This window comes from Lemur catta, chromosome 15 (genome assembly GCF_020740605.2).
Source record: "Lemur catta isolate mLemCat1 chromosome 15, mLemCat1.pri, whole genome shotgun sequence".
Taxonomy (NCBI): Eukaryota; Metazoa; Chordata; class Mammalia; order Primates; family Lemuridae; genus Lemur; species Lemur catta.
In genome coordinates this window covers 15,047,923-15,060,042 of record NC_059142.1, presented here as the reverse complement: position 1 = coordinate 15,060,042, position 12,120 = coordinate 15,047,923, and the positions used below count along the sequence as shown (strand labels likewise).

At 46.4% G+C, this 12,120-nt stretch overlaps 1 protein-coding gene and 1 long non-coding RNA gene across 5 annotated transcripts in view; one reads left to right on the top strand and one right to left on the bottom strand.

The window, feature by feature from the left end:
• The first annotated feature begins 2,566 nt into the window (after positions 1-2,566).
• LOC123620641 lies at positions 2,567-5,077 on the top strand. Its single transcript, XR_006728924.1, has 3 exons — positions 2,567-2,705; positions 4,289-4,427; positions 4,822-5,077. It is a non-coding gene; the product is annotated as an uncharacterized LOC123620641 (long non-coding RNA).
• A 6,253-nt stretch (positions 5,078-11,330) lies between these two features.
• ITGAE (integrin subunit alpha E) overlaps positions 11,331-12,120 on the bottom strand; it is a 56,948-nt gene continuing 56,158 nt past the window's right edge. For all 4 annotated transcript variants that reach the window (XM_045526066.1, XM_045526067.1, XM_045526068.1 and 1 more), the window contains one exon: positions 11,331-11,655. In XM_045526066.1, coding sequence (XP_045382022.1) covers positions 11,560-11,655 — 96 coding nt within the window. In that variant the 3' untranslated portion in view covers positions 11,331-11,559. The remainder of the gene's footprint in view (positions 11,656-12,120) is intronic.

Below are 12,120 nucleotides of genomic sequence, written 5' to 3'. Positions count from 1 at the left end.
ATCCCTTTCTGTCCTCTCAAAGAAATCTTAAAGGCTTCTTCTTATTTTTTTTTTTTCTTTTTTAAAGACACGGTCTCACTCTGTTGCCCAGGCTGTTAGGCAGGCATGAGGGTAAGCAGGTGCCAGGGCAGGTGGTAGGAGGATGTGGTCAAGGGGCGAGGGTCGGGACCAATAAAAACAACCAGCAGAAACCGCAACACATGACACTTCGCACATTGAGGGAGTGCGGAGGGGGCGATGGGTACAATCACACCTAGCAGGTACACTGCACACTATCTGGGGGCTGAGCACGGTACAGAAGCAATTTATGTAACCAAATTGTTTGCACCCCCGTAATATTCTGAGATAAATAAAAAATATATAATATCGTACAATGAAAAAAAAAAGAGAAACCATAACAGCAAGAGTTTGAGGTTAGGGACTTTCCCGCCCGGGAGCATGCGCAGAAGCTAGGAAATTAGGACCAAAGTTTCCCCATTAGCACAGTAAAACTCACACACCCTAGTGCCATGACAGTTCTAGAGCCAACCATACCAGGACGGAAAACCGGAGGGTACATGATTCTGGGAATCTCCACCCACTTCCCCCAAAATACATGAATATTCCACCCCAGCTTAACATATTATTAGTGATTAGCATAAAGGACAGACCCTAAGCCTGGGATGATGCTGTTCCTTATTGGAGCAGTCCGCTCCCTACTGACCTTGAGAGTATACTGTCTATACTCTGTCTTTAAACTCAGGGTCATCTCCACTCACCAGGACAGACCTACTCTCTCTGGGGACTTACTTTCGCCTTGCAATAAAAGCTACATGTGAGGAAGTGCTTCATGTCTGTCATCACTCCGTGGCACCTGCCCTGCTTGTACTTATTCCAAGAAAGGAGCCAAAGAACTAGGACAACTCTCCCTAACCACACCTGACAGCTGGAGTGCAGCAGCAGATCACAGCTCACTGCAACCTCCAATTTCCGGGTTCAAGTGACTCTCCTGCCTCAGCCTCTGGAATAGCTGGGGCTACAGGCATGTGCCAGCACACCTGGCTAATTTTTAAATTTTTTTGTGGAGATGGGGTTTCCCATGTTGCTCAGGCTGGTCTGGAACTTCTGATCTCAAGAGATCCTCCTGCCTCAGCCTCCCAGAGTGCTGGTGCTGGGATTACAGGCCTGAGCCACCCCACTGACCAGATTCTTCCTATTGAATAAATGGGGAAACTGAGGCCTAGAAGGGAGTATCTATAGCACAGGAAGTGGAGGTGGAGAAGGAATAAAGAACATTCACAGGTAAGCACAACAGGGTTCTTGATTCACCTGGTGCTAGGATCTACTGGGAGGCAGATGCTTTCTTGCTCCCAGGGGGAGCCCTGGCCCCACCGACAGGCTGGAAGAGACAGACTTGTCTGACCCATGGCTGCCTGTTTCGGCTGTGATTAGGTGGGCGTTCCTACTGCAGCAGCTGCTGGAGGTTTAAAGCCTCACACTCCCAGGAAGTCAGTTGCCAAACAGGTCCCCAATGCCCACAGCATGAAGAACTCTGTCCCATACTCAGGGAGGATGGAGTGGGGGTGGGGAGACACAGGCAAGCAAGGCCCAAGATCATAAAATATGCCTGAAGGGAGTGCATGCACCAACTGTTTGGAATGGTTCCCAAAGCAAAAGATAGACCTAATCCAGGCTGTTATGACAGCAACCCTCACAATATGTGAAATTAAAAAGAGAGAGGGTTGGGAGCGGGGATGAGGGAGGGCCTCCTGGAGGAGGTCAGCTTCAGAATTTGCGACAGCCATAGAGAGGCGGGGCCCTGGGAGAGCTCTGCGTGTGTGAGGAGCTGTGCACACTTGCTTTCTGCACCCCGCAATCTGACCTCAAGCCGTCCTGCTCCTGCCCTACCCCTTGCCTTCACAAGCAAAGGAGAAGCTCACCTTCCCTGAACCACAGGCTCTGGGCGCTGGAAGGGACCGTAAAATTCACCAAGAGGACTTGTGGTCCTCTCTAAGCGTAAAAGCCGCAGGGAAGGTCTCCAGTGTCAGTGTGCCTGGGAATCATTGGGAAGGAAAAAGGCAAATTCCTGGGCCCTGGCTCTAAAATTCTTACTCATTAAGTCTAGGATGGGGCTGGGAATCTATTATATTTTGCTCTCAAATTGTCATTTGCAAAGAATATATCTTTGCACCTTTTCATCAGTTCCAGCTGAAATGCTATTTCCTCAAAAAGGCCTGTTCTTTACAATCACCCACCAAAAGTAGCCCCAACCCCAGCCCAATCACTTTCTATCCCATCACCCCATCTTATTCCCCTGGAGTACTTGTCACTCTCTGATAGGATCTCATCAACTTATTGACGGTCCCCCACTAAGACCAGAAGCCCCAGGAGGGCAGGGCCCTTGCTTTTGGACATCTCCATGTCCCAGACCCAGCACTATGCCTGCCACATAACAGCTGAGACATATTTGTTGACTGAATGGACAAACCAGCCCTGATTATTTTTAAACAGGGAGTGGGAAGGTATTTGGAGCTGCCACCCTGTCCCAGTCATGACTGGGGATTTTAGAAGCTGAAGTCATCCTCACTCTCCCCTACCGTGGCTCTCCAACACTCCACAGAGCAGCCTCCATGGAGTGACATCATGTGTATGAAGTTGCCCGTCACCCTGGGGGCACTGCTGCAGGAGCTCCTGAATTGCAGCTGGCCTGGAGAAGAGCTCTAGAGGTGAGTCTCTCCACTCCCCAAAGGGAGTCCCGAGTTTTGTGCCTGGGGCCTGCTCCTCCTGTGGAGGGACCCCCCAGCAGAGAACAGGGCCTTCATTTTACAAGAAGGGGAGCTGAGTGAGGCCCCAGGTCACACAGCAGAGCCTCCAGCTGGCCCCAATCCAGGGCACTCTCCTGTTCTTGATCCGTCAAACCTTTCCTGAGTGCCTACTGTGTGCTGCCGCAGAGGCCGAAATGCCCGGCGCCTGCCCTCTGCGGCCTGACACAGCCGCCACTCTGGCTTCAGAGAAGGGGCTCTGCTCCGACTGCCCTCCCCCTCCGCGCAGGCGGCCCCTCCGCCACCCCACAGCACAGCCGGGCTGCAACTTCCAACAGAGCAGTCCTGAAGCTGCAGAGCCATCCAGAGGGGACAGGGCTGCTCTCAGGGCTGGGGGTCCCTCACCACACAGCTTCTTAGAGAGTCATGACATTAGTTTACTAGGTTACAACCAGCATGTATTTAAAAAAAAAAAAAAAGAAGAAAGAAATAGAAAATATCAGAGGTGTTGAAGGAAGGAAGGGCAGGTATTGATTTGTGAAACTTTCAAGTACGAGTGTGTCTGTGTGTGGCGTCACGGTGTAGAATATACTTCTTCCTGTGGGTTGCAGTCAAAAAAATGTGAAAAATACTCGTGAGCTGTGACCTACAGCATCTGCCCTCTGACTCCACGTGGGCCAGCTCGCCTTCCCCGCAAGCACATGCCTAACACCCGCGATGCCCGAAGGGGAGAAGACGGCTCTGCTTTGTACGTTTGCATCATTAACCGTCCACGTCGGGACGTTTCCAAAACCAAGGTGAAATCTCCACTTGAGAGAAAACTGCCTGCTGCCTTTGAGCGAGAGTTTTCCTAGATTCTACCTAACCCCATCTCAGCGGCCTCCGAGCCCCAAGGGACCCTGTTAAAATGATCTTCGCCCCCTTATCATAGCAAATACACTGTTCTAAATGACTTGTGTGGCGGCACAATGCTACATGGGTGGTACTGTTATCCTTACTTTTCCCTTAGAGGTGAGACGTGTCCATGGTCACACCACTAGTAAGCATGTGTGCCAGAACTGGCATCCAGGTGATCTGGCTCCACTGTCACCAGGAGCACAGAGCTCTACAGTTTCCACGTTGCCCACCTCAACTCACTCTGTGCACGGGCCAGAGAGGTAACTGTAAAGCCCATTCCATGAAGAAGTGAGGTCCAGAGGTCACCTGAGCTGAGACCAGCACTAGGCCTAGGTCTAGTCACCAGGGCTCTAGAGCTCTGTCCTCCAGACACTGTGGCCAGGGCCCTGCGGAACACCATCGCCTCACCCGGACACTGCTCCTCGGAGGGAACGGACTCTCTCACGATGGCTCAGGACAGTCAAGAGAATGGGCACCTTCTACAGCAGCTCCTGCTGCCGCCAGGGCCAAGAGCACTGCCATGGCACGCCAAAAACTGACTGGGTGCCTTTGCGCTTCACTCCCTGGGTCAGGGGTCAAGGGTCAGGGCTAGTCTTTGGAGTAGCCCCTCGCTGCCTCACCACCATGCCCTTCCTTCTCATCCCCCACAGGCGTCCACGTCATGCTTCACTGCAATGGGTGCAATCCAGTGTAATCCCTTCCTCTGTGTGTCCACCTGAAATAAAGGAAAGGGTGAGCAGTGAGCTCTTCTCATCTGGGTCTCAAGCCTTACTCTCTGGATGATTTCAGGTACCTGCAGTGAAGGATGCAAAATAGAAAGTGAATTTCTGAAAGGCTTTTCTCTTTTGACATCTCACTAGCTCCTAAGACTTGCCAGCATTTTAAGTCTATTGCTGTGTGGTTTGGACCCACTCTGGGGACCTTCTCAGTCTGCTCTGGGTCCTGGGACAGTCTCCAGTAAAAACTCTGGTGGCTTCTCAGACAGAGCCCTCCCCTCCTCCAAAGAAATTGCGGGGGGCTCTATTTGGGGGGGAAATAGACCCTCTTGCTTGATTCCAACCCTTTCCCCATACTGTTCTGTCCCTTCTCCTTTGAATTTTACAGATTATAAGGGAGAAAGTATGGTGCAATGGGGTGAGCCTTTAGAGACCCCTCAATCAAGAAAAATCTTCCATTTCTCTAGGGACTCCGAAGGAGCTTCCAAGAGGGAAGATGTTGCCCACAGGTGGGTGGCTGGAAGAAGTCTGTCAACAGCATCATTGTGTTTCCATCAACAGCCTGGAGGTGTCACTTGGTGTCCCCTGAAGCTTCCAAAGAGCATGAGTTCCCCCTGTCCCCTCTAGACCTTGTGAGGGTAAAAGAAACCCTTCCCCCTAGCCTGAGAGTCTAACAAACTCAAAAAAAAAAAATCTGCACAAAATTAAAGGAAACAAAACAAATAAAAACATGCAAAATTTCTATAAAATAGGGTTCTTGGAAAGAGGTTCAGATCTTACTTACAGGCAAGGCGTGGTGGTTCACACCTGTAATTCTAGCACTCTGGGAGGCCAAGGCAGGAGGATTGCTTGAGGTCAGGAGTTCAAGAGCAGCTTCAGCAAGAGGGAGACCCTGTCTCTACTAAAAATAGAAAGAAATTGGCTGCACAACTAAAAACAGAAAAAATTAGCTGGGTGTGGTGGCGCATACTTGTAGTCCCAGCTGCTCGGGAGCCTGAGGCAGGAGGATTGCTTCAGCCCAGGAGTTTGAGGTTGTTGTGAGCTAGGCTGACGCACCATTGCACTCTAGCCCAGGGAACAGAGCCAGACTCTATCTAAAAAAAAATTTGTTTACTTTGCTTACATAGTGAACTCTATTTCCCACCCCAAAGGAGAAGGAAGACCCAGAGGTAGGAGATTTTGAGTCTGTCCTAGGACACAAAAGGAGGTCATTACAAGAAAAGGAGGCCTTGGAGGACCATCTGCAGACCCTGCCTTCCTTCAGAACCCTAAGAACCCTGGTGGCCCAGAGAGACAAGAATGGGAAAGGGGTGGCATGGGGAGGTTTCACCAAGAGCCTCCCAAACCAGGGGCCCTATTTCTTTTGCTCAGGTCCTACTACAACAAACACATCTCAGTAAAAGACATTACTGACTCATTTAAGAAACAGCAGGTGCATTTATTCATGTCATTTAAATACAGTCAACAGGAAAAAGGAAGCTCGGTGGGAAGTGTTTCCGAGTCTACCCACAGCCTGATTGATGGGTGGGTGCTCAGTACTTAGCTCCCACTGTCTGACCTGAGGAAAAACTCGACTGAGGTGCCAAACACTTAAAGAGTAAAGAGCCGAATATTAGTCCCCTGGGCACTAAAAAGGCTAAAGATTTAAACTTGAGCAACCAAACCCAAAAGGCAGTGACAACTGTAACGTGGTACCTCTTAGAGCAACCCTTGCTCTCACCGCTGCTTCCTGCAGTGATTCCGCCCCGCAGCCTGCAGCCTGCAGCCTGCATGACATTATGACATTTCTCACGTCCCTTCACTCCTCTGCACTTTCAAACTCACAGGGCCAGAGTGGGAATGAAACGAGAATGAGCGTGAACTCCTCATAGACAGCACTGCAAGTGTTTGTGTCTTCCCCCAGTTCCTAGCACATGTCCTCACGTAGATTCTAACACAACACACTGTCCCCAGCCTTTCCAGCCGCACATTCCCCGCCACGCACACTGAGCTGCACCCAAGTCAGCTCACGGGCTCTGCGACAGCCTTCCTTTCCCAACCTCGAGCCTCTGCCCAGGCTGGTCTCTCCTCAGTCCTCCCAGCTCCCAGGCTCAGCTTCCTGGCGTCTGCCTCCCTCAAAGGCCTCTTGGATCCCTCTCTTCTGCATTCCCACAGCACAGGATCTGTGTGATTCAGAGAATTCACTGCTTTCTCCCCTGCTGTCACCGTTGGGTACATATCTCAGCTGTTGAATAGGGCTGTGAGGGCAGGAAAGGGTTTAACCAGTCTTTGTCCCCTGGCACCTTCAGGATGGAGGCAGTCACTGAGGCATGTAGAACTATGAACACAGAATGAATGAATGCAATTCCTGATTGCCCATTAGCCTGTATATTGAAGTGCCTAGGGCAGAGTGACTAAGCCTTTATTTTTGTATATTCAGAAAAGATTTCAACATATATAATTCTACCAGAACATTAAGTTAAATTTATCTCCTGAAACAACTTATTAGTCATCAAGACCCCAAGTCTGTGCTGAGTGCTAACCATTGACAAAGTGTAATGACAGGAACAAACTCTGAGCTCATAACTGTCTCACAGAGTGTGGTTCTTACATCAAAATCAATTGGACCGCATGTCAAAAAAGCAGATTCCCAGGCCCAAGCCATGCTAGAGCATCAGAGCCTTTGGGGATAGGGCCAAGGAACCTGAACAGCTGCGCTCTGCAGGTCATTCGTCTGCCCAGCTAAGTCTGAAAAACACCACTGCACTCCGGGGCCGTTACCTACACCTTACCCAGTCTGTAATGGAGCTTTCGTGGAAAATACATTAGACTCTGAATCCAAAATCCTTCTATTAGAGCAATGGCTCTGCCGTGTATTAGCCCTGTGGCCTTGGCCAAGTTGTTTCCGCTCCGTAAAACAGAGATAACACTGTCTGGAGTGATCATTAAGATTAGCTGCAAAAGTATAAAGGCTCTGGAGACACGTGATTTTTTAAATGGGACCAGAGCATAAAGAGCAGGGAGTCTGCAAAGTTGGATGGGAAAAGTTTACACATCTATTTTTACTACCCTTTAACTGAAATTCAGCATTTCCTTCAATTATGAATGTAGCCAACAACGATAGTAGTATTAGCAGCACTTATAATCTTGATACCAATAGAAATTATATTTTCCCATCACATTACAGCTATTGCAAATATCTCAAAATATATTTTAAGCTCATTACAACTTTGAAAGTAGGGTAGTTATCAGACCTGCTGCTTTGATGCATTAGTTTTAAAAGCATCAAATATATATCATAAAAGCATCATATATCTCTATACCACAACTTTTTAAACATATTCTGATCATATTTCAATATGATTGGTTCTCTGTAAACTCTTACACATTTTTTTATTTTTATTAATTTTATAACTTTTACACATTTAAAAACAAGCTGATGGGTAGATGGGAAAACATGTGATAAAGTAAGCATAGTAAAGTGTTAATGGTAGAAACTAGGTGGTGGACAGACTGTAAAACTCAACTTTTCTGTATGTTTGAATATTTTCATAATACAATATTTGGAAAACAATCTGAGACGGGGTTGCTGAACCACCAACAGTGTCTATGGCACACAAAAAAGTTAGAAACCCCTGACCTAGAGGCACTAGTGTCCTCAACCAGCTGGCTGATCCAGTGAGTGCTTCATCCAGGAGGCAAAAGTTCCCAAAGCCCCAGTGTCCCAATTCCAGTTAGGCTGGCAGCCTTTTGCCAGACTAAGGTATCTAAAAAGTTTGCAGATCCAAAGTGGCCCAGCAGTGTTTTCTCCCACCCCAGAACTCCTGACTTTAATCTCAGACCTCACAGCTCTACAGAGAGGAAGATCCAAGAGCCCGAGAACACCTGCCAGCGCTCTGAGCAGTCTAGTCCAGGCCCCCTCCCAGGGCCTGCACAGAGGAGGAGGCATCCGCAGACACAACACCTTCAGCCCCCCTGACCACTCTGCCCTCAGGACTGCACCTGGCTACAGGGTCCCAGGAACCAAGCAGATCCCAAATCCCCTCCTCAGGGAGAGGGGGAGAAGAAGGGCCTCCAGCTCTCTCCCCTGGAGGCTGGCCACCGTGGTTCTGTCTTCCTCCTTGCGGTACTTCCAAAGAGTTCCTTTTTTAGACAGACCGCCAATAATGACTGCTGCTTCCTAATACTCACCACCTAATCTGCAAGACTTAGCTTCTCCATTCTGAAGAGCACCTTGCTCTCTGATCCTATTAAAGTCAAATTGCCCTTTTGTGCCCAAAGGCTCAGAAGTTCAGAGGTAGAAATGCACCTTTTCTATCCCAGAAGTATGGAGCAGCTCAGAAAGAGCTAAAGAGAAAAATACCAGGGCCACATTTTAAGTGGGCAAGAAAGATAAAGTAAAGTATAGGGAAAGATAAAAAACTCACCTTATTTCATGGAAAAAAATACACCATCTTGCCAACAAAGTAAATTGAAACTGTGATTATATACCAACTAAGCAAACAAATTAAGTAAAAAAATGGAGATTCCAGGACATGTTCATGCTGCTGATAACCAAATAAAGTGGCTCCGTCTTTCTGGAAAGCAATCTGGCACTGAACAACAGTTACAAGTTATGTCTGTAATTCCACTCTTGGGAAAAGCTAAAAGGGCTTCTTTACAAATTGTAAAGAGTTATACAAATGTAAGTCATTAATTCCCCAAAGATTATGTTAACCCAAGATGTCACCTCTCTCCATTCCCCCATCCCATCCCCAGCCTTTAGCAGCAGCGTTTAGTTTCTGACATGGGTTCCCTGAAAATTGTCACCAATTATCACAAATGGCAGAATATACCATCTTATCTATGTAAAAAAAAAACCCAAAAACCTATGTACTTGCATGTGGACATTTATGAATATTTACAGACGCACAGAAAATGGCCTGGAAGGAGACATGCTAAACCGGGTCACCTCAGCTTCTAAGGACAAACACTGAATTAACCAAGGTTGTGACAAAGCCAAATCTTCACTTTTTACTCTGATTTCACTATGAGAGTGTTTCTGTGTATTGTTTATGTACTTTACAAAACGTCCTTCCACTCATCAAAAAACAATTCCCAAATTAAGCTGGGAATTGTCCATTTAGGTGTATCCTCCTGAACTTTGACATTAGGACAACTACTCTTCCTGAGCGATTGTAAGTTTTCCTTGATTCCATTTACTAAATCTGTTCTAACATTTTGGCACTATTATAAGATTATAATGATGGCTAGAAGACTCAGAAAATCTTAATCAAATGCCCTTCCTTGCAAGGGTATTATTAGAGAGAATGTGCATATAACGTCCTAGTGCAGATCATGTAAGACTGCTTGGCTCAGCCATGTGGAACACTCTTTTCTCACAATCTAATTAGGTCTTATTTGTGTGACCAGTTTAGGTTTTCACACCTGCCTAATTTCATCCCTCCAATAACCAAATCCAAAGTTCAGATGCTATCACAAGAGGAAAAGGTTATCTGAATCTGGCAGTCACTGGCCTGTACCAGGGGAGATGAAAACAGAAAAACCGTAAGGGGCACTTTCCCCATGCTAGTCCTCAGCTGGTTCCACCTTAGTCCTTTTCTGGGCAGACAGTGGCCCTGTGACATGACTCACTGCCCTGGGATCTATGCAAGCTTTAGCACTTCCTGTTCCTGGACAGAGGAGAGTGAGCAGCAAGTGGCAAAGGCCTGTACCAGAAAGGCATCTTTTAGAAGAAAGACAAAACCTTGGCCTAAGCAATAGCGTAAGACTTTGTAAAACTGAATGACGTCTCCATTTAAAAGTCTCTTCCTCCTCGCTGACTGGTCCCTTATGTAGTCTCCTGACTGCAACCGCATTGATCTGACTCCAATCAGATCAGCACGATGCAGTCAATAGCGCACAGGTGGTCAAATAAGCCTTCACTGTTACAATGGGAGTGGGGTCTTATTTGCAATTAAAAAAAAGTATAAAAGCAGAGGCTGCAAGTCACCTATAATATCAAAAACCTGGACACAATTCCTGAGCCCAAAAACAGGGAAATTGCTAAGGAAACTTTTCTCTTTTCTTTCAAAGGCAAATCCCACTGAAACAACCCAAGAATTACAAAAAAAGGAAAAAAAGCCTGCAGCAGCACTGGAAAACAGAGAACAGTATAATAACGGGACAAACAACATAGAGGAATTTCTGAAAGAAATGAAGTAAATGGAATCAGATCAACAGAAAAGCTGATCATGCCAAACAGCCTGGTGACTTAACACAGGAGAAGGGGGCTTCTCCAGCCGGGCCTCAGAAACTGCCCACCAGCAGAGTGGCAGAGGTTAGCATCCGACACAGGGGTGAGGCAGGCAGGGGAGGGCACAAAAGGCAGTCTCATTAAGTCAGGCACAGAGCTGGCTTCTCAGAGCTCTGCAAGTCCTAGTCAAAGAAGTAAGGGTGAAAAAAGTACAAACAGCAGAAAGACTCCAAATGACCACTATTTGCAGGGAGAATTGTCTCCCTGGAAATTCCAAGAGAATCAACTAAAAAGCCATAAAAAAACAGAGTTCAGTAAGATGGCCAGATAAGATAAAGATTCAAAGCAAACAATTGTTCTAAATGCAAACTCTAATCAGTTGGGGGAAAAAAATACTTTTTTCATAGTAACAACAAAAAATATAATAGAGCTAGAAATAAGTCCTCATAAATTAAGACCCCTTTGAAGAAAATCATAAAATCTTGTTGCAGAATGTTTTTAAAAATCTCAGCAAGTGGACAAATGTCATGTTTCTGAGTAAGAAGACAATACTATAAAGATATCAATGCTCCCCAGCTTGTATGTTTAAATTTAAATCTCCAAGGGTTTCTTTTGGAAATCTGAAAAACTGATACTAAGAATTATCTGAAAGAATGCAACCAATAATTTTTTTAAAATAAGAATGAAAACTTGCCCTATCAGATATCAAAATTTACTGCAAATCATAAAGAATATTATATTTGCATATTATAAGCATTACTCTAAAGAAAACAGTTTAACTTTATTTAATACCAAATGTTTCCCAAGTTTACTTTTCACACAATGCGCTTTGGGGATAATGTATGGTTAAAAAACAACATTCTACAAACAATTTGTTCGATAGTGCTCTAGACCATCCTAAAAGAAAAGTAATCAGCACGACAAGGACGCCAGTCCTCCACAAATTCAAGGACTGGTTGATAGTCTCTCCCCACGGATGGGGACGAAGGTCTTAATTTTGTTCTGTGAGCAGATCCTCTGATTTCATCTGGGCCTTCCTTATACTTTCCAAGTTCAGTTGTTGATACTTTCTTCTAAAAAAGCCACACTGAAACAGAGAGAGGGGAAGTCCAATTACAGGCCAAAGGTATCCTTCTGTTTTAGAAAATGGTTATTCTAGTTGTTGCCTAAAGAGCCCCCTACTCCTCCGCTTCTCATACCTCCTGTTCCCTCCCACTACTTCCTTCGAATCTCTCCCTGATAATCCAATCCTTCAAGACCCTTCTTGAAAGCTGCCTTTCCTGGCGTTCATTCCCCAGTTGGAGCCGGCTTTCCACCTTTCTCTGAACCCCCCAGAGCACTTGAACCTTTTCAACTTAACTAATTCTGAACAGTACTATAATTTTGGCTGTACTGGATCTAATCTCATTTATCCAAAAATACTCAGTAGAGCCTACTATGCTGAGGATAGAGAGAGATCAAGTGCGGCCTCCTTCTACATGAAGAAGCTCACAATCTAGTAGAAAGAGAACTCATTACAATATAGTGTGAGGACTGCCATTTGGAAGGGTTT